Source organism: Trematomus bernacchii, unplaced genomic scaffold, assembly GCF_902827165.1.
Source record: "Trematomus bernacchii unplaced genomic scaffold, fTreBer1.1, whole genome shotgun sequence".
NCBI lineage: Eukaryota > Metazoa > Chordata > Actinopteri > Perciformes > Nototheniidae > Trematomus > Trematomus bernacchii.
The window spans coordinates 3,883,469-3,906,304 of record NW_022987582.1 but is presented as its reverse complement, the minus strand read 5'-3'; the positions used below and the strand labels follow the sequence as shown (position 1 = coordinate 3,906,304).

At 38.9% G+C, this 22,836-nt stretch overlaps 1 protein-coding gene across 3 annotated transcripts in view; it reads left to right on the top strand.

Annotated features, from left to right (window-relative positions):
• The window catches only part of osbpl3b (oxysterol binding protein-like 3b), a 43,591-nt gene extending 22,198 nt beyond the window's left edge, over nt 1–21,393 (top strand). Inside the window, exons 2-23 of one of the 3 annotated variants that reach the window (XM_034127887.1) lie at nt 5,061–5,215; nt 7,755–7,871; nt 8,491–8,544; nt 8,887–9,000; nt 9,261–9,425; nt 9,596–9,719; nt 10,487–10,590; nt 10,914–11,006; nt 11,096–11,255; nt 11,983–12,113; nt 12,678–12,779; nt 13,997–14,134; nt 14,723–14,816; nt 14,927–15,171; nt 16,306–16,443; nt 16,565–16,628; nt 16,751–16,829; nt 16,968–17,112; nt 17,949–18,093; nt 18,193–18,319; nt 20,253–20,372; nt 20,540–21,393. In XM_034127887.1, coding sequence (XP_033983778.1) covers nt 5,061–5,215; nt 7,755–7,871; nt 8,491–8,544; nt 8,887–9,000; nt 9,261–9,425; nt 9,596–9,719; nt 10,487–10,590; nt 10,914–11,006; nt 11,096–11,255; nt 11,983–12,113; nt 12,678–12,779; nt 13,997–14,134; nt 14,723–14,816; nt 14,927–15,171; nt 16,306–16,443; nt 16,565–16,628; nt 16,751–16,829; nt 16,968–17,112; nt 17,949–18,093; nt 18,193–18,319; nt 20,253–20,372; nt 20,540–20,636 — 2,711 coding nt within the window. In that variant the 3' untranslated portion in view covers nt 20,637–21,393. The remainder of the gene's footprint in view (nt 1–5,060; nt 5,216–7,754; nt 7,872–8,490; nt 8,545–8,886; nt 9,001–9,260; nt 9,426–9,595; nt 9,720–10,486; nt 10,591–10,913; nt 11,007–11,095; nt 11,256–11,982; nt 12,114–12,677; nt 12,780–13,996; nt 14,135–14,722; nt 14,817–14,926; nt 15,172–16,305; nt 16,444–16,564; nt 16,629–16,750; nt 16,830–16,967; nt 17,113–17,948; nt 18,094–18,192; nt 18,320–20,252; nt 20,373–20,539) is intronic. The other 2 variants (XM_034127886.1, XM_034127885.1) reach the window with 2 other exon arrangements.
• The last annotated feature ends 1,443 nt before the right edge of the window (nt 21,394–22,836 follow it).

The window sequence follows — 22,836 nt, the reverse complement described above, 5'->3', positions numbered from 1 at the left end:
GTAAACTCTGAGACCTTTGTTGCAATTAGAGCTAAAAATGTGTTGATTAACAGAAACGACATTGGCAACTATTTATTTTAATAGTTTTGCAATTTTGCAGTCAGTTTCATCTTCTCCATTTTGATCATTTTCAGTACTGCCTTTTATCTGTCCTGGATGAAATAGCGTTTTATAGTATTAGACTGACTCATAAAAGGACATTGATTTGATGAAAAGTAGTTTTTACGTTTTTGCAACAAATTATAGATAAAAAACGATAATTACGGATTGCAGCCCAAGTTACATGTCCTACCCAATTTTCCTACCCTCATTTCCTGTCTGTTCTATACTGTTTACTTTTCGAAAAACCCAATGTAAGCATAGAGTTCAGTGGGTTAGCATGTGAATATATGTTAAAAAGCACTAAACACAAAATACAGTTTGGTGCTGTAGTAGATGTCAAGATTCAAGATTCAGATTCAAGGCTTTATTGTCATGTGCACAGTAGCTATAGTGTAGATATGGCAATGAAAAACTTAAGTCCCAGGCTATTCCAACAATGCAACATAATATGTATAGGATTAGGACATAAAACAAATAAAACCAATACAAATAGTGCATGGAATAACAGAAAAGAAATAAGATAGTGCAAGAGAATGTTGTAAGATGTGCAAGTAAATACAAATAAAATAGAAATAGTGCAAGAATTTAATTAGTCTTAAAGTTATTTCATCAATAACCAAAGTATTGGAAAATTCAAACTGTTTCCCAAGAACCATCAGTGATCATTCATCCTGAAATAGATGTTTGTTTCTAATTGTATTTCTAGTTGTTATTTCAGACTCCATTAACTGGCAATGTCATCCCCAGAGCCTTAAAAAATGTTTGCTGTGATACTTTGACACTGTTTCCCAAGAGAAGTTGAAACTGTTTGGGTGCAGTCCCGTTACTGCAGATGGATTTTTTCAAATAAGATGAAGTGAGTGCTAAGTGAGAAAGCAGGACAGCCAGTATGAGTTTAAGGCTCCTATAGTTTCACATCTGTTAGCAGGTGTCACGCTGGTTTCTTATTCTAGAGCAGTTGCGGGGCTCACCCGCTGACACTTTACTGGAACATTCAAGAGATGCCTGTCACCTCTCCACATTACTAACTTAACCTTTTGTGTAAGAGACACTTTGAAAAGAGCAACTGCATGTATATCTGATTTGTTGGCAAAGAGATAACAGGGTGAAAGCCTGACCTGCGAACTTGCCTTTATTGATTCAAATAAATGCTTATATTATACTTCACATAGACTGAACTTCAGTGGGCCTTCCACTCAGAGACATTACAGCTTTTACTGTAATACGCAGGGAGTCTCAAGAGTCTCAAGAGATATATAATGATGACACGTCCTCCAATATTTCTTGGAATTCTCCGGAAAATAAATAGTTAATCGTCATCCCTCCATTTTACATTTGTTTTGTGATAAAAAAAATACTGTCTAAAGATATTATGGGCCTAGTGAAATGTCAGAATAGTTCATGACAATCTTACTTAAGATGTGTTCAGGCATTTGATTTGTAACAGTCTGTGAGATTCTGGAGTAGAAACTCCATATCATACGAGAATTCAGCTGTCCACTCAAACCTGCATACAAATGTACTAAATGGAAAAGGGGTGTAACTTACAATACCATTTTTTATGGATGACATTAAATATTTTCACACTGTGTGTGGGTTTGTCAATCCTGCAAGGCAAATATAGATTTAGTGGGATTCCGGTATCACATTTGTTGTTAAGGTCAGAACCATTTTATAACAAAAGAATACAACAGTTGACTAATATAGAGCATTAGTCAGCTCTATATTTCTTAATTGCTTTTTTGTTTTATTGTCACAAGGCCTTGACAAGACAAAAATGCTTGCCTCTTTAAATAATTTTTTTCTAAACCCAGAAACATGTATATGCACTGCACATTCATTACATGTGTCTGTTTGTGTTCATGCATTTATAGATGAAAAGGAGGATATCTATGACTGGAACTTTCCTGTGACTCGTGTTTTCTTTTTTGGTCTTCAGTAGCTGTCAGTGTTCATGTGATCCTCTCAGTTTCTTTGACCACTGAACAAACAGCAGCTTCCCCCTTTTCACCGAGCTGTGGTCTGATCATTAGCATGAGCCACACTTTCCTATATAAGACTTAAACGGTCTTCATTTAAGACTGTACAGTTATTTTTCATAATCTAATATTGGTTTCCTTGTGTTTCCTATTTGTTAACAACAGAAGAAACTGTCAAGTTAAGTAAGAATCCATACTAACGCTAACCCTAACCCCTGCAGCAATGCTCCTAATACTGTTTTATTTAAACCACTTACTGCATTTCTTCATTGCCATCAAAGAGTGTGTGCTCTTCAGGGAGAAAGGGTAATTACTGGAGCTGTGGCGTCTAATAGTGCCGTCGCCCTGATGGAAGGCTGAGAAGTGGTGTTGTTATATCAGATGAAAGGGTGACCTGAAGGGTGACGGTGTGACTAGCCTGCACGTTGCTGGTTTGATCCGTGGAAAGTGGATGAATAAATCATAGGAGATGGAGAGGAAGCATCGGTTGAGATGGATGGATGGATGGATGGGTGGGTGGATGGGTGGGTGGGTGGTTGGTTGGATGGCTGGTTGTGTTGCTGGAACATGTATTATTATTATTATTATTATTATTATTATACATACGTAGATACATACATAGATACAAACATACAAACATACAAACATACATACATACATACATACATAGATACATACATAGATACATACATATATACATAGATATATACATATATAGATACATACATACATACATAGATACATACATACATAGATAGATAGATAGATAGATAGATACATACATACATACATACATACATATATACATACATACATACATACATACATACATACATACATACACACATAGATGCATACATAGATACACTTTTTACGCTGCTAATCTTGCACTAATGTACATTTCCCAAAGATATTGAAGTAACTGTTATTTTGTATATTGATTGTTGTGCTTTTATTTATATCTGAATGTGTGCATATATATAAATGTGTTGATTGTGTATATATAGGATATACCTATTTGTATACATATTTTTATATATATTTGTATTTTTGTATTCGGGATTGTGGGAAACGGTATTTCGATCTCTCTTTCTGTACACACAAACTGAAAGATTGACAATAACGTTGACTTTGACTTTGACATAGATACATACATAGATATATAGATTTTCGTCCGGCCACTTTGGTCTATTGTTGTTGTGGCTGCATTCTGGGTGTAGAGCTCAGTGTAGACCTCGGCCTGTGGTCCACAGACATGGCAGTGGTGTAGGCTGTGGCTGTTAAGCAGCACAAAGCTTGGGGAATACGGAGCAGCTAATGTAATTAACCTTGCTGCTGCTAGATGTCAACACAGGGTGTGTCTTATTCAGTGCAAGCTAGCAGGAGAATTGTATTATGATCACAAAATCTTAACAAAATGTTTACGCAGTTTTTCGTACATCTCTTTTTAGCATTTGATGAAGGTTACTGTTCATTTGTTTTTATATTGGCAAAAGAATATGTTTTTAATACATATGCCAAGTGGTTTCCTGTGCTTGACGTCCATCTGTTTTATTGTTCACGTTTTACAACTTCCATACATTTGCCATTAAAACATCCAATGTTAAATTCCAACGAATAGCTTTGAATACTTAATCATCTGTATTCTTATCAAGCCCTAACCAAAACTATGAGAATAACTAAACACTACTGACATAAAAAGAAAATAATTGACGCCAAAGTTGTCTCTCAGACAGAATCAGACAGATGGTGTTAATGCAGCGATGATCTCTGACCTAATGGTTCACAACTCAGTACCTCTGTGCATCCTCGGTGAAGCTAAACTAACGACCTGCTGCTTGTTCCCAACATGATTTACACATCATGCCTGTTGTTTTGTCAGCTTTCCATTCTGTGACAAACTGCCACTCAGTGCATTGTCAGAAAGGGGCTCTGTGCACTGACGTGGTAGAGCGGGCACATCATGTTAATTAGACTGTGTGAAGTGTCACAGTATACTGAGTGTTGCACTCTGCTAAAGAGGCTCAGTTATTTTCACACTCGGTGGAAGTGACGATATTGTATTTCACTGATGATCTCACATCACTGCATCCTAACATGTTGACGCTTCCCTTGTGTAGTCCTCTGTCACTGAGCTGTGATAAGGATCAGCCTCTGAATGACTGAAACATGTCGAAATCTGTCAGAGGAAAATGTTTTTTTTTAGTTTAGTGTATATCTTTATTTGATGATCACTTTTATTGAGCACTGTTTTAAAGTACGACTTTGAATCGCATCTTTTCGTGAGCATTTTCAATATTATGCTACTTTACACTTCTAACCCAATTATTTTCAGAAAGAAATACTGTAGTTGTATTCACTACGTTAATCTGACAGTTCATTGCAAAACCTAATAATACTATAAAAGATGATCATGGATGTATTGAATGGTGTGTTAAGTTGTTGTAATCAGCTGCTTACATGTCATTGCATCAGATATAAAATAATACAGTCTATAGTTAAACACAAATAAATCACTGTCTATTTTTCCTAATATTCAAATCATTGTTTAGTTTGTGAAAAATGCCAAAAGTCAAGTAATTTTTGCTGATAGTAGTTTCTTAGTTTACCTTATACAGGCATCTGAAGGAACTTCATCTTTTGTTGTATGAACACACTTTCTGTGTGTGTTTTCGATTAATGTATTCCTTAAATGCTGACAATCCATCACTCAAATTATTCAACCCTGCTTTCTCATCTTTTTGCAGACTAATTTATGTCCTCAAGTCTTTTCTGTCCATTTTGTTTGCGTACGTGAAAACCGTTCTGCACAGCTTCCCCTATTCTACTACATGAAGATGGAAGAACTAATCACTCTGAATAACCTAATGCATTTTTCAGTGAGACGGCTAAAAGGCTTTAAAAGGGTTTGCCTCTTAAAGCCATCTTTCTCTCCACCCTGTCTCGTCCTGACCCCTTCTCCTGCCCATCTGCTCTCAGTAGAGGAATGTTCCGGGTGCTCCAGCCTTAGCCTGCAGCGGCCAGTCTGCAGCGAGATGGGCTCAGAGGATCGCAGTTCAGCAGCCATGTCGCAAAAGATATCCTCGGTGTCACGCAGCAACAGCAGCTCCTCATCCAAACTGGACAGCCGACAGGTAAAACACAACACACTGCCATGAAAGACTAGAAAAGTTTTAACTATTAGCTTCTCCACATTCATATTTTCTGGTTTACTGTTTGTGTTCTGCAAAAACAACGTCTTCCAGTCCTTAGGGGGTTTCTCTGTGTCATGGGAGGAGATTGACTTGACAGTAAATGCCTTAACCACACAAACATTTGCTATTAGGCCCTGTGGTTTTCTCAGAGTTTCTTGCAAAGCTCTATTTGGCTCTTTATTAATTCAAGCCAGAGGCAGCCCTATCTGAGGTTCCCTTTGCATTTTAGACAGCAAAAACTAAATGCTGCAAACCTGAAAAAAATACGTTTTAATCTTCTTCCATTTGTGGACAATTTAAGAATACTCAGAATTCCTAAAAGGTAGTTCTCCCACTCACAAATTAGTCTTGACAATAGCGCCATTACCAAACTGTTGTTGCATTTTCCTCTTCTCTTTATCTGCAGGCAGCAGACTTATTCATTATTCATTACCGTCTACAACTGTTCCGTTTGGAAATAAAAGTAATAATGTTTCATTACAGTCCTGCCCACTAGTGGTCCATCACAACAAATGCATCGGCTGAAAAGTATTTTGCAGAGTGCCCATGGAAAAACAAAAGAATATATATAAATATCCATCAAAAGGGCAGTTTCAAACCTGAGACAAGCTTGGATATAAGTTTCATATTATTTATAAAAATGTATGGTCACGTTTTTGTGGGTTTTCTCACTTAAATATATCTATTTTCTTTCACTCCTATAGGAGCAATTGTCTGGTGAGCAGTTTTCCATGAAAACTAGAAATTATAAACATAACATAGCCTATAGAGGCAAGACAGGTTTAAACCGCTCTAAGAGCCAGCCCCCCTAAACCTCAAATTGTAAAAACGTCACTGTTTGGTTAGGCTGACTTGTTTCTAGCTGGATGCAGTAACTTCCTCAAACCCATAACTTGCTCTTAACAACTTGTTATTGTATGGTTCAAACAAAAAAGATCTAAGATGTTAATTATTGAGCTTTAGAGGTTGTGATTGGCAGATTGTTTACCATTGGACATTTCTTTCCATTCCTCATGTTTCCTGTCTGTGTGCTAAGCTAAGCTAACTTTCATTGATTCATATTCACCGTACTAAGAGGAGTGCTATCAATCTAACTATTTATTTATTTATTTGATGGTAGTGATGTTCAATGTAGGTTCATGTGATTTGTCAAATATATGGTTCAATATACATATTTACAACCATCTTAAAACTGCAGCCGGACAATTTACAACTTGCTTTTGCTGAGAGCTAACCCTGTAACTGCACATGTCTTCTTGTCACTTATGTTTTTACTGTATCGCTGAAAGGGCCTCTCGACCTTGAAGAAAATGGCCTGGCAGTGTGTGACAATGACTCACTGTGTGAGTGTGTCAGCGGGGGCTGTGACAAGCACTCAAGTGAAAGAACAAGCCACAAGTCCCGCCCTCTCCATCCCCCTTCAAAAATGAGGGTTTATTTTAGACGGCCTCACCTCCAGCCGTCTGACTGATACAGTTTGTTTAGCCAGACATGTATTTACACTGGAACATTCAGGGACACAGAGTCACCTCAAACCCCTGCCAAGACCCAAGAGTCCCTTTGGATATTTGTGATGTGAATAGGAATTATTCTTAAATGTTTTTCCCATTTGGGATTAATGTAATTTACTGTACAATCCTAAAGAAACTGCATTATCAGCAAATTGAATTCATTAAAAAAAGCGTTGCAACTTTATGAATTTATAATATCTACCTAAACCCAAGGTGATGTTTGCCTATTTTGTCCATTTAACAGTACTCAAATATAATACATTACATTTAAATAAATGACGAAGACATAATTTGGGGTTTCTCTTTTGAGCAACAGGTTTAAAAGCTAAGTAATGCATGTTAAAGGCTGCATCATTCTCTGTGTAAACAAAGATGTTATAGGCAAGGCAAGGCAAGGCAAGGCAAGTTTATTTATATAGCACCTTTCAACACAAGGCAATTCAAAGTGCTTTACAAAAATGGAAGACATTATGAAAATGGCAAGACATTATGAAAATGGCATAGAGCTTCCTGTTTATGCTGCCTTCCTGGAATTCTCACCACTCAAATACAAAGCTATCTGGATTAGTCTATGATGAAATATCACCTTAATCTCTGCATTTGCAAAGGGATTTGGATTTTAGCGTTCTAATCTCAGAAAAGGATTATTGTGAAGAGTTGAGATTAGACAGGTAAGCTAATTTTGAAAATGGGATCATGAGTTGAAAGTAAAGCTCAAAACTGGACACCTCATAGAGCTCCATTTTCGCTCAGCATAAAATGTATCTCCCACTCCCACAGCCTCCCACTGACTGACTGACACTGCATTAAAGGAGACACTGAAATCTAATCAATCACAAATTGCTGTATGCTTTGACTCCGACCTTGACTCTGTTGTGTGGATGATTTGTTTACTGTTACCTAACCTTACTGCAACTGTGATCTATAACTATATTGTATCTCTTCTTATAAACCACCTCTGCCCACAGGACAGTTGGGAAATAGTGGAGGGTCTTCGAGGAGGCTTCAGTAATGTCCTGGAGCCCCAGAAACAGGAGGGCTACATGCTCAAGAGGAGAAAGTGGCCGATGAAGGGCTGGCATAAGGTATAATCAACCACATGCGGCTTAATTGACCCACGTCATCTCGATCTTACTCATCTCTCAGAATGATAGACATCATGATGTATTTTTAGACATACTTGAGAATCGAACATCATTACCATTTCACGGTTTTACTTCATACGTTCAGGTCTCTTTTCCAAAAAGATCTGCTGACATGACTCATTTGTCTTTTAAACTAATTGAATGAGCATGTGCAGTATGATTTTCACCCACAGAGGAGTCACATGTGACCTGGGTCAGTAACCGCTCACGCTCTGTCTGAAAGCTGCATTAGCTGATGGACTGTTAGTTAATAGAGGTAAAACATTTAGTATTGACCTGCAGTCAGAGCTTTTCTTGTCTTTGTGCTTTCAACTGGAACGTTTACAAAGAGAAGGATCGCAACAGAGTGAGGGAAAGAGTAATAAAGACAGAACTGATGCATGACAAGAGCCTGGGATGACAAATATCTCTCTGCAGAGACATTAACAACCTACATTAAAGAGAGGCAGACTCTGTCATGATCACAGAATCATAGCCGTGACTTCAGAATTGCTGTCAGGATGTTGCATATCATTCCGGCTGCAGATCATTTGCTCATTGTCCTAATTTCTCCATACAGAGGTACTTCTTCCTGGACAAGGGCATCCTGAAGTATGGAAAGTGCAGTGCTGATGTGAGTACAAAAGCCTTCTAGATGCATACTATGTGGTTGTCAGTTACAGAAAGATTTCAAAGGACGTTTTGTGTCTTGTACCGCTGGCTGTCTTTCCCAAAATATCTATCTGTGCCAGTCGATACTCACAATCTCGTTGTCATTGATAGGAATCACACGGTGCATTTCACCTGCCAATTTCACATGATTAATTATCAACAATCCAGATGCTGTAATTGGGCAGGGCTGCCAGAGCCAATACAAGTATAATACTGCATTTTAAAACAGAACAGCATCCATTCGCAATTGTATTAATTCCAGTCCAAAATATTCATGACATTGTGTGTTGACTTTGTCTTGCAGATTGAGAAAGGGAAACTGCATGGCTGCATTGATGTGGGCCTCTCTGTCATGGCCATTAAGAAGAAAGCCAAGTGCATCGATCTTGATGCTGAGGAAAACATTTATCACCTGAAGGTAAACCGCGAAGGCTATTGAATGGAAAGCATTCCCTACAGATTGATAGGAAGTGCTGTAAAACATAGATTATTCAGATTATCCCCCTTTTAATTCCTGTAACGGATGCTTACATGGAGAGGACTTTAAAATGACCTTATGTGTTGTGAGTGAGGGAGAATTATAGTCCCTCTGTGTGTTTTTCCACCTTCACGCTTCCTCCACCTAACCTTGACGTTGGGTTGTCGCGTTGATTTCTGATTGTGGTATCTGCTCTCCAGATTAAGTCCCAGGAGCTGTTTGATGAATGGGTGGCCAAGCTGCGCCACCATCGACTCTATCGGCAAAATGAGATTGCCATGTACCCTACCGACAAGTCCTTCTACTATCCCCACTACCCCTCCCCCAACTCCCCTAGCATGGCGGAGGGTGCCTCCATCAGAAAGGTATACCTGTGCACTGCATAGTACTCTGAAAACGACTTAAAGTTAAAACTCACTTGATGCTTTCTGCTTCTGCTCATGAAAATCTATTTCACAAAGTCCCCATTTTTTATAATTTTATGAAGGAAGCACATTATTATTGGACTGACCTTTGGTTCTGTTGTCCCTTGCAGTGCATGTCTATGCGCAGACAGTCCACAGTGCATTCTGCAGGAGCCTTCCCTTTAAACTGCAACAGCCAGGCCAAAGTAGCCGCCTGGCTCCAGTCATCTGACGACATGGACAAGTGCTCCAAAGGTGAGGCAGTCGAGCTGACTCTGCTGATTTGAGGGGTTTCTTACACTTATACGTACCATCATGCATTTTGTATAGTATTTATATGTCTTCCATCCTGTCTCTTAGTTTAAAAAGAAAAGATGATAAAATGATATTTAAATAAAGATGTGAACTGCCTGAGAGATGTATCTAGGATTTCCATCCTATTATCCTGTGTGAATGGAAGTTTTCTGCTCTATTCAGACCCTCATAGTTATAGTAAAGTTGTCATTGATAATGAAAAAGGCAGGCTCTGTGAGTACAGCTTTTTCATTTGTCGAATGCTTCAGTTAATACCAATAAATCTGTCTGCCTTCTGTCCTATTTGTTAGTAAGATGGGACTGGCATGGCGTTGTTGTTTATAAAGAAAGGAAGCGGTTTATTTTTTTTACCGGTTTTCATTGATTAGGATTTGTTCTCAAGATTTTTAGCCTCCAACTAAGTGAGAGGTTGTGATGTTTAAAACTAGGAATCCAGGTAATTGTACCAAACAATCCACAAGCAGTAGTTTGCTACTTTGTTAGTTGTTTATAAACATCAACGTCGTGGGCGTCACTGACTGAATAGATGCAGGTTACTGTACGTCAGCTATTTATAGTCTGTAAAGAGAGAGAGTCTGTCCTCAATGGCCAAACCAGTACATGCTAGTGTTTCTGTTCCTTTTATTGCAGATTCATTTTATTTGTATGGAACTCTCTTCTTAAACCAACCTTCTTATCTCAATGTGGATGTGTTCCCTTCTCCACAGACTTGTCAGTGTCTGAAGCCTACCTGCTGGATCTCAACCACCTGCTTCAGAGTATGGAAGTCCTGCACCGCACCTATTCTGCTCCATCAATCCAAGCACTGCAGGTCAGCACTTTATTCCTGATTCCTCTCCCCTTCACATGCAGAGCCGGATTGCTCTTGCAACTCAATATTAAGCCTGAGAAACTGTGCAGTAAATGAACTTACTCACATCCAAAACTGGATCACTCAAAATGCAAAATAACTTGTCTTGATTTAGTCTTTTATCATTTCTCTCTGCCAATTCTTTTGTTGCCCTCAAGTCATTTGCCTCTAAATATAGAAAACATTGATAAGTCTTTGCCAGCAATGAAACCATTTCCTATGAAGAGCCTTCAAAGTAAAAAAAACAACTCTGTCTCGACCATCTTTCTCTTTTTGTTCACTAGGCATCTACGTTTGACAGCCAGAAAAAGGAAAAGAGACTTCCAAAGAAATGGCGCACTAAAAACTACAACAAAGATGTCAAAGCAACTCTGCAGGTACACATCTTAATAATGACATGTGATCCTTTTTCTTCTTTTTTTAGTATGAATCCCTCTTATGTGTTATTCCTGCTGCTCTACTGTAGGTGCCTAGCTGCATCTCCTCTAGCTCTGTGCGCCTCCACGCCTCGAACCCCAACCTCTCCACCGCTGCGCTCGCCAACGACAAGGCGGACACCGAATCGCTGGATTCAGCTTTTGACGTGACCAAGCTGCAGGAGGACTTCTGCCGCGTTGCTGCCAACTGTGAGTCAAATATTATGAGCTGGTCATCTTAAATCACCATTTTTACCATGGGGAATATCTCCCCAAGTGCACATAAATCTGTCAGACAGCTGTCTTATTTGCATGTAACATAGAAACGGCAGCGGGTTGTTCATAACAAATAGATGTGACAATGGCAGCTGGTAATTACTGATTGTTTAGTTTACATTCATTAGGATTCTGATAGTGTGTTCTGTGTGTCCTCCAGCTGATTTTGATTTGAAAGAGGGGTATTAATTAATTTTCTGCTACTCCTCATTGACATTTATATTCAGATACCTGATGCTTGGCATGGCATAATGAGAATCTTTTTTTTTTAACGTAATGGTCTCACAATTCCCACTTTCCCTGTGAAATGAGTTTAAAGTTTGCCCCGGGGAACAACTATCACTTCTGCTGGCATTTCAATTGTCAGATTTATGCACATTCAAAATGATGAAGCTAAGGATGTGTGATTCTAGTTTCGATCTAGTAAGACGAAACATTAATATGACAAGCACTTACTATATTATAACCTCCCAAGCATCTATTTTGAGGTGGGTGGTAAAATGAATAAAGATCGTGACTTGCAAATGGATAGGAGATAATCAAAATGTCACACTTTTTCCATTTTAAAGCATGGCGTGATAGACTTTGACTGAATCTACTGTGACTAGATCTGCATGGCACTGAAAAAATATCCCCTCGTTAATTTTTCCTATCTCTACAGTTCATGCAACCATGAAGACGGCCCTGAATACACTAACATCTGAACGAGAGAGATTAAAACAATGTGTGGACCACGAAACAATTCCCCCTACCTCTCCTCAGGTTGTCGGTTTGAAGAACGCTCTGACAACGGTATGTGAAACAACACAAACTCACACCCTTACACATAAATATAGTCAGTCAGTAGAAATTAGTATTCCGCCTTCTTATAGACTTACCTCTCAGAAGCCTGCACCACTTGTAAGGCGTGACACATTGCTGAACATCTTTGAGGGATTACTAGCTGCCGGTGTGAGGTCTGCCCACCTGAACATATACTCAAAATGGTCATCATGTTTACTGTGGCTGCTGCCTCCCAACCAGAGACTTCCTTTTTCTATTTTCTGTTTTATGACTGCACACTCATTGTCATGCTGACTTCTTCGCAGCTTTAGAACTCCTGTGCTCTTTACGCCGACACATTTCGTTCACTTTAAATACCCAGCTGGGTGTTAGCTTCTACCTACCTCACATGGAGTCAGTAATGAGTGAGTAATAGGTCTGCAGTGATAGCACATGCACACATCTCTATAATACAAGTAAATGGCATGTGACCATCAGCAGCTCAAGTAAGGACATTTAGGTACTGTATTAGTATTCTCTGAATGATTGATTGGATGTGTGATGTAAAAATGTTTACACTGGTTGTTTTTACAGGCTTTAGCCCACAACTCTGAGCTGAGGGAGCGCCTGTGCAAGATTCATGCCGAGTCCCACATCGTAGAGCCCACACTAATAAATGTCACTGCCCCTGTACAGGTTGGTGCAGGAATGCAGTGACTCTTCTCCCCCCCCACCATCACTATGATTATTATTATCTCAGTTTTTATTTTTTCAACCCACACAGTGTTGACTTTGCCACAGACTGAATGAGCTGTCCTTTCCCTCTCATCCAAATTCTGCAAATGTTGCTCTCCTCTTCCCTTGTTATCAAGACAATGACTATTAAAAGAATTAGTTTCTTCAATGCAAACTTTTCAGGGAACAAGGCCCCTTCAATCTTTTTGTATTTCCATTATTTTGCTATGAGAAAGTGCTTCCTCTCAGTCCTGTGGTTGTGTTTTACTATCACATGGCTCAGGGGAAGATTACCTTTCACGTTATTGTCTCCAAAGGAAGCTCTTTACTCTCTTAATCAGCTTTGCTGGCCAGAGAGTGTGAACTGATCTTATCGGAAATGTGTTTGAACACACGGTGCAAAACTAATTCGCCTCCTCAGAGATTATCTCCAGGCCAATTAATCAGCTCCAGCAATAACAGAGGATGTAGGGGCGTGCTCACTTCTATGTGTGCCGCTGTGGAAAGTACTTCTCGTTAGTAATTTGTTTCATGTTTTGAGTTGTTTTCAGCAGAACAATATGAATGCTATGAGTTTATTTTGAATGTGCATCTTGTTTTGTGTCAACACCTTGCCAGACAGAAGAGTTGGTGTGAACACTTCTTGCACACGTGCACTTCTGACTGGATTTAAAAAATGTATACAGTGATATATTGGGATACAGACTCTAGAAAAAAGGTTGATTGCAATATATTGCAAAACTGATCGTTCTTTTATACAAATTTAGTTTTAAGTCTTCCATTTTTAAAAGGTTCAAATTTGTGGCGAATTTATGGCTGTTTAACTCAAACGATGGCACATGAAAATGTTCCTGTGTAGTAAAAAGAAAGAGGCATGCACTCTGTTGCATGATGTCAAAGTTCACCGATTAATAAATATATATAACCTTCTATAAAACTGAAATACATTTCAAAATTTGAATTGTCATTTATATTGTGAAAATATAATACATGTATGATCATGTATTTTATTGATAACTGTCTTCCAATATATTGAATTTGAGATTTTTTTTTTTGCAATCCTCACATTATCCAATCATTGTGATTGTATGCTTTTCTGAATTTCCCTGTGATTCTGGCTTTGATGATGTTGCTCTTTTCTTGTTCTTAATTATAGCTGTGAACACTGTGTTTCCTAGAAACAGGAGTCTGCTGATGAATCCCTTCCACTCATACATCAAGTCTCCAATGAGAGCAGAACTTCAATCACAGAGTCTTTGTCCGAGTTCTTCGATGCACAGGAGGTTCTGCTGTCTTCTAGTTCCTCAGAAAATGAGGTAAGTGTGAAGGCTTAACTGGCACCATCAGCAGCTGAACTGACAATTAGGGTTGCATAAACGTATAATTATTGTTAATGTCATGTCATTTGTCATGTTTGCTTCTACTATTGTATGAGGAAAAGATCTGCATGATAAAATGGAGAGAAAAATCAATCGAGACAGAAATACACGCCAGAGGTTTTGAATGGATGTATCCCCTGTAACCTGTCATTTGAAACACATTGTGACAATCAGTGCTGTTGCAAAAAGAAAACATACCTTTTCAACTACCTTCCCTGACACCACTTTTTTTTAATGTGTCATTAAACAAGTGTCCCTCACTTCAGTTTAATTTCCTCGAGTCTTCATACAGCATGCAGGATCAGATAGCAGCTGGAGTGGAAGCAATATGAAAATGGAAGTTAATTACTTTAATCTAAAAATACTGCAAGTTCAGGTGCAAATTATAGTCACCGGGTCCTTAGGGACCGTTCATCTCTATTGCAGTCGTTTTTTTGCTGATGTTACAGGATATTGAGAGAGACCTGCCCAATTCCAGGTTGTATTAAAATTGTTTCCGATAGTTAAAGTTTGGATTATTTTTAGGCGTCGGAGGATGACTCATACATTAGTGACATCAGTGACAACATTTCCATGGACAACTTCTGCAACGAGACAGAATGTGAGAGACCAAACTCAGGTAAGATATTGGACATACCTTGGACCTTTGATACCACACAAATATTTCCACTTTTGCATTCACCACACGGTGTCGGTGTCCTCTGACCTCTAAACACCATCTGTTTCCAGGCTCTGTGGAAGAAGGCACTGTCCTTTATCAGCGTAGATCCTGCCTGCCCTCGCCCAGCCCCAACAACAGCTCCATCAGCCTGTGGAACATCCTCAGGAACAACATCGGCAAAGACTTGTCCAAAGTGGCGATGCCTGTCCAGTTGAATGAGCCGCTGAACGCCCTGCAGAGACTGTGTGAGGAGCTGGAGTACAGTGAGCTGCTGGACAGGGCTGCTAACACACAGGACCCTTTTGAACGTATGGTGAGATAGCAAACACACCGTTTTTCTGTGTGAGTGTGTGGGCAGAGCTAGGTTGACATGTTCTCTCTCAGCACATAATGGGCCTCCTTTTACAAAAGCAGTTGCCCTTGGTGAAGCTAGTCTGTAAAAGTGAAAGGAAAATTGATTTTTTTGAGAAACTTTTCATCACACCAAGGACCAGAAAGAGACTTAGAGCTCACTCTGCTTTCACATAGGGTGTGTCCATGTGAAATGTTTTTTTCCCAGGTAGCCATAAAGAAATAGAAATAACTATTGACTCATTCTTAAATTTGTAAAGGAATAGTTTTACATTTTTAGAAATTCTCTTATTCTCTTCCTTGCAGGAGTCAGATGAGATTGATGCTCTATCAAGCCAGGCAACAATTAACTTAGCTTTGCTTACATTGTAGACAGGAAAAGGGAGACAGCTTTCTTTCTCTAAAGTGAAAACTACCCAGCACTTCTAAAGCTTAATAAACATTTTATATCCTATTTGTTAAATCTGTACACAAACAGGTTAAACATATATATATTTGGATAGAACCAGGAGTTACTCAATCTTTGCCCGCTCTTATTCCTCTGGACCAGTGACTTCAGCTGCCCAGTGTCAGAGGTATTGTCAAGTGCTTGAATGAGATCTTGCTTTACAGATTTCCTGCAGGCAAATGGCAAGATTGTGCCTCTTTGGGTGTTTCACTTCCTCACATTTGCAACGCCGAACTTTGGAATGATAGTCATTTGCTTGCGTTTTGTTCACTTTGGTGTGGGAGGTGTGGAGCACAGCCTGTGGAGTCAGCTAGTTATAAAGGACAAAAGTGCCACAGACAGTATATAAATGTGAAATAAATAGCAGCTGAAGTCGATATCAGCTCCAATCCTTGGCCTCCCATTATGATGTGGAAGTAATTATATGTCTGCTCTTGGCTCAGTGCAAGTGCCCGGGTATTCAGACAGTAACTCTGCTCCTTACAGCATGGAGGTGAATGACCAATAATATGTGGTGCTTTATAAAGATGATATACCTCATGTAGTTCAATGTTCTGCTGATCTCGAAATGTATGTTCAACACAAATTGTTCTGTAATAGACATTATCACAAAGGCAATACTAACTGTAATCGTTTCTCTTTGTGCAGGTATACATAGCTACATTTGTTGTATCGGGCTATGCATCCAGCTACTACAGAACAGGGGGAAAGCCTTTTAACCCTCTCCTGGGAGAGACGTACGAATGTGACCGGCCAGATAAAGGCTTTACATTTGTTGCAGAGCAGGTATGCATGAATCCAGTCTCTGTGCTATTCATAATCCCAGTATTCTAATAATAATTGTAATGCATGCACTGGAAGCATTTTTATTGAATCAATTTATTAACCCAGTTGTTTTAAACATCAGGTGAGCCATCACCCGCCGATCTCAGCTTGCCACGCAGAGTCTAAAAACTTCATCTTCTGGCAAGGTAGTCGAATATAGAAATGAATCTGGTCCTTTGTCAGTGTTTGAATACATTTGAACAGTGGCTGGCCCTCTAAGATGAATGCTGAAAGGGTATGATTACTTTCTTTCCGATTGATTTTGTAGATGTGAGGTGTAAGAACAAGTTCTGGGGGAAATCAATGGAGATTCTTCCTGTTGGCACCACTCATGTAACTCTGCCGGGGTGAGTCTTTTGCATTATTTATTCTAAGACTAAACACATAGATAGAGACTTTACAAACCAAGGGCCATGTCAAATAATAGAGCAATATCTACCAAGTCACGTTAAAAGGAATGGTGTTTTAATCCCTTTTGTTTCTAGATTTGGAGACCACTATGAGTGGAACAAGGTGACGTCCTGCATCCACAACATTCTCAGTGGACAGCGCTGGATTGAACATTATGGAGAGATCTCCATCAGAAACTCCAGCAGTGATATTTGTCAATGCAAGATCACTTTTGTTAAGGTGAGACAAAAAGAAGAGTTATATTTGGTAACTGTATGCAGAGATGCACCCACCCTAATGACTCACATTACCACTATCAACAACTTTTTATTTAGCCACAAAAGCTTTCTGTTCCCATTTCTCATAACAAATGCAGTCTTTAATTTGTAAATGTGAAACTAAAGGCTGAACTACTCTTCTTTGCAAGGTGCTTCAACACAAGGCATATGAAGCATCTTTCAAACAAAAAGGCTTTTAAAGGCCTTAAGGGTTGATGTCACACCTGCTCCACGTAAAATATAGTGATTTAAAAGCCATTATAATTAAGTACATTCCAGCTCCTGCATAATGTAGCGCTTTTTCTTTCCTCTCTTTAACTCCCTATGTGTTTGTGTTGGTAGACATCCCTCTGTGCGCCCCATGGAGTGTGATTTAAAATAAGAAAAAAAAATAATGATGTAGTCACCTTAAGAATAGTAAAAGTTGTCCCTTCATTAGTCCATACACCTTGTACACATATGATGCTCTCCACTACGAACACCACAGTGTTCAGTGTTTGATGATTGGAAGCCTTTCCTGGATGGAGAAGGTTAATTGCTTTAGCGTGTGCCCATTTGAAAGACCTCCTGAAGTTGCGAAGGGTAGCAAGTCCAGACACGTCAGAACTCATTATGCATCTTTATCTGCCATTAAACACAGCAGCTTGGCAACACACAGCTGGGGCTCGGGATGGTTTACGCAACAGCAACATCTGCTGACTGCGAGAGGACATGATCGTGATCTCTAAGTTGTCTATTCATGCTCAGTTATAATAGCTTAAAACTAAGTTCTTCTCCAACTGTCAATCCTTTTCACAGGCCAAATACTGGAATTCAAGCGTGAATGAGGTGGAGGGAGCTATCACAGATAACAAAGGGAAGGTCATCCACAGACTCTTTGGAAAGTGGCAGGAAGCTGTTTTCTGTGGAGACCCTCCCTCAGCCAAATGTATCTGGAGAGCAAGTATGATTTTCTTTTATAAGAATGCAAGAACCCCTTTTGCAATGCATATCTCTTTCTGACTGTACCTGATGCATTGGTTGTTATTTATGTTGAATTTAGATGCAATGCCAGCAGACCTTGAGCAGTACTATGGTTTCACCAAGTTTGCTATTGAGCTGAACGAGCTGGACCCCCCCCTGAAGCTGCTGCTACCCCCCACCGACACCAGACTACGCGTGGACCAAAGGTACAAGATCAAAAATCATTTTATCCCTCATCAAATATACCAGAATACATGAATTATTGTACTCAGGACGGGGGTTTGACAGAGTATTACTCAAAAAGTACACAGTAAAAGTACCTCATTGTATTTGTGGTAGTAGTCTAACAAGTACTGAGTCCAACAGTACCAATTTTATTAAGAACTTATGGCTAAAAATCATTTTATCTCTCAGCAAATATAGCAGAAGTGGCATTATTTTGTTCTCAGGAGGGGACTTTGAGAGAGTATTACCCAAAAAGTACACAGTAAAAGTACTTCATTTTATTGTTGGTAGCAGTCAAACTAGGACTGAGTCAAACAGTGTTGGTTTTATTAAGAACTTATGGTACAAATTATTTGTATCGCAAATAAAGCAGAAAAAACATGCATTATTTTACTCTTGTAGCCTACTACTTGCGTCAGTGCCGCTTCTCTGCGATGACCGTAAAGGCGCTATTAATCGCGCACTCAAAAATGAAGAGCTGCTGATTTGACCAAGCAAACGCGAGAGACGGCTGCGTTGACCGCATTACCGGAACGGACGACAGTATCTTAATATCTTCTGAAAATAAATGCGAGTGTCACATGTTGTGTTCAAAATTCGAGGAAAGACAGACAACTTCTAAGTTTAACTATTTATTATAAGAGAGCAAAATATATATATTCACATGGCCAAGGACTCCGTCACGTCATAGAAATCACAGGCAGCAAAGCTGTAATCTGTAACCACTATTTCCGGAAAGAGCCCCGAACCTCGTGCGACAATACATTTATGATTGGTTGAGACTAGATGGAGAGTAACCTTTGTTTAGACTTTGGCTCTCTCTCGTTGGTGCGCAGACTCAGACAGAGTCTCTTGGCAACACAACCTTCCAATCAGCATTCGGCCGGCCGGCGAAGTCCCTCCCTACTCTGTCTCTATCCTAGTAATTTGTTTTCGCTAACGTTTCTACAGATATAGTGGAAAACCTTCATAATGCTGCTTCCTATGCGTTGGTGCGAAGCTCCCATAAAACTCAAGGCCGGAGCAATATCCTGTTTATGAATAACTCTTTGTATTCTTCCAGTGTCTGCAACTGACCTTACTACTCTGTATTGCAGTGTTTCACACTTTGTAATTGTCAATTGCCCTTCTCAGCCACCGTAGTAGTGTTCTCAAAATGTAAAGTACTGGAAGAAGTTCATAAAGAAATATTGGCCCTTTTAAACATTGATTTACTGACAGACCCACTGTATATTATAAGAGCATTCCTGTTGAAGCTATGGGAAAGAGTTAGGCTTACTTGCTGTATATTATTTTGTTTGTCAAAAATAAAAAATTCCTTCCCACTTCACTTTAATAGTAGACATATTAATATGTACTCAAAGGAAAATAAATAAAAAGCAAAACTCTATGTAAATAGACAATATGTTTTCAAACAGATGTGCTCCTGTAAATATTCATTTTAGATTACTTATGTGATAAGGCGATATAGTGATTTAAATTTATTAAATTGTTAAATTTATTTAAAAAACAGTTTGATTACTGCCAGACAACCATCATATAATCAGACATCTGATATAAAAGACACGGTTTTATCATTGACTATCTGAACACCTTTTATCATCTGAATATGACACACATTCTTGACACACAACAATAATATTAAGAGAGCCATTAAGAGTGATTCAACTTATTTTAGCTCACAGTTTGAAGGTTTAAAAAGTACACACAAACAGAAGAAGCACTTTGCCATCAAACTAAAAACAAACTGCTTTAGTTCTTTGGTTTCCTGAGTTATGTGTTCTCATCATAATTGGGTTATTTTATTGTAATAATTCAAAGCCAAGAAAACACGAGTGAAGATAACAAATTTGAATATTGAAGATGGGTGTTTTACTATGTTTGCATAATGAATGTGTCTGTGTCGGCTGGCAGACTGCTGGAGGAGGGGAACTTGGAGGCTGCAGAGGAACAGAAGCAGAGGATTGAACAGCTGCAGAGAGAGAGAAGGAGAGTCCTGGAGGACAACGTAACACATCAACCCAAATTCTTCAGGTCGCCCTAATAAGCAGATATATACACTTTTCACTAAGAAAATCATTATATGAGCCTGTTTTTGCTCTCAGTAGTGTTTTATGGAGATAGTAGAAGCTTGTGTCATAATTGCAGTTCCAACACACTTAACTATCTTTTACAGTATTCTCGTTTTTCTGCCTCCACAGGAAGTCAAAGGACGATACCTGGGTGAGCAACAACACATACTGGGAGCTGAGGAAGGACCTTGGCTTCACACAAATAGATTTTCCTACACTGTGGTGACCCCTGAACTACAGATCGCAAACACTTTGTCCTGCACAGCCTCTACTGTGATGCCGGCGCGGTTCTGATAATGTGACTGTATCCCAGTCTTACCATCCACATTCAGTGTTGGTCTTCTTTATTGCAGTTCATCAAAGTTATTGCCTTAATAACAAGTGCTTATGTAAGTTATGTAAACATTTTTATGCAAACATATATTGAGAATGTTGATACATTTAGGCAACTTTTGCCCATATTTTCACCTGATATGTTACACTGTATCACTCAAACTGAGAAAAAGGAAAACTACTTTGTTTAAAGGATGATAAATCCTTTTCATAACTGGTACTACTACACTAGCTTAAAATGTATTGAACAACTGGTCACTTTCACTGTTTTCTAATCATGGACATTCTCTACCTCTGAGATAAACTAGCCTTGATATGCCATTGATGATGAAGTGTACACATCTGATATTTATTCTGCACCTGCCTGATGCCTTACTCGTCGTACTCGTATTATTTAATTTATTTTGGTTGCATCTCTGAGATCCAAATTATATCTAAATCCATACTCAATGTTTCTTTCTGTTTCATAACTGTAATTACTGCTTTTTGCTATGATTGTGTGAATGATTGTGCCACTATGAGCAGCAGAAGCAACTATTTTTCACTGTATCTATTCCACCATCGTTTACTTAGACCCTGGGCTTTGGGATCAAACGTGTCCAAAACTATGCTCCATGAGATCAAATAAAGTCTCTGATGCTTTTTGTTTTTGTGGTGTCATTGTGACTTCGTATTTGAAACATTCAAAACTTAAAGCCAGACTGTTAGCGTAATTTACACATAACTGAGACACTGCTTTGACAGACTCTTGTGTAATTTTTGGTTGAATGTGCACACACAGTAAAAATCATAAAACACTGAATCTGTTCTACAGCTCAGGTGAGGTTAAGGACTCTCTGAGTGTTTAGATAGTTAACTTAGTCTAAGTTATCTCAGTGGGTCTCAAACAGTTTGGTCACCATTTATGTAAACACATATTTCCATTTGAGGGGGTAGTGATTAGTAAAATATGCATGAATAAAAAAAGAAAAATGTTAAATAGGTGAAAAAAGGTAAGATACACTTTTAAAACTTGTTGAGAGCTAAAACTAGTCTTTGCTACAGGACAGGAGAGGCTGGTTCAGGAGCCCAGACACACTCACAACTAGAAATGAACCAAAATAAACAAGTTTCAGTGTTTTTTTCATATTGGATATGGTATGTTATTGGTTATGGCCATGATTATGTATTTAAATGTATACAGTTCTGTTTCATAGGTGTTCCCATAGATCTAGTCTCTTTATTTCCCCTCAAAATGCACCAGATTGATGCATTTAACTCCAAAATTTAAAAAAACATCTTACTGGGGGAGATGCCCCCGGACCCCCCTAGAGGATCTGAGGTCCACCCCCACTTAAAATATGTTCACATGGATAGGTTCCCAAATACATTTGCACATTTTTTTAAATAGTAACCCTGTCCATGTGCTTATTATTGGGTAGTAGATTTAAACTATAGGGCTATCACTATGGGCAGCAACGCTGTAAATATTCACAAATAAATCCAGCAAAATGGCACAAAAAAAAACTGGTAGTGGCCTGGCTGGGTGTTTCATTCCCGGCCTGACTTATTGTCCCAGTCCTGTGTGTGTGTGTTTGTGAGTGCCAGGTGTGATTCACATGGGGGGATTGGGCACATAAGGGGGGGGGGGGGGGGGGGGGCACATCTAGAGTATGTGTGGGTGTGGGTGTTTGTGTGTGTGTTTTATTTGATCCGGATGGTTACTAATTCCATTTATTTATGGCGGTCATTTTTGACCGGGAACACCATGGGTGTTGACTAAATCATCCAAAATTCAATGAAAGTGGTGATCAGCAATTCTATATGTTCAAATGTCTACTGTGAAGGTTATCATAAAGCCTTAATGCAATCGAATGTAAAACAAAAAAGTTATGATTGATGAAAGTGGGTCAATATCACTATAAAGTAACTTAGGTGTCCCCATCAGAATCACTGAGTTATCATAAAAATGTAGCAGAATAATGAAACTCTGAGGTCTTATTATAAAAGGCCAAACATTTACACACATATCAGTACAATGATAAGTCTCTTGAAATGTGTTTCCTTCATTTTATACCTTATTTTTTCATTGGATGTACGTGATTTTGGCATGT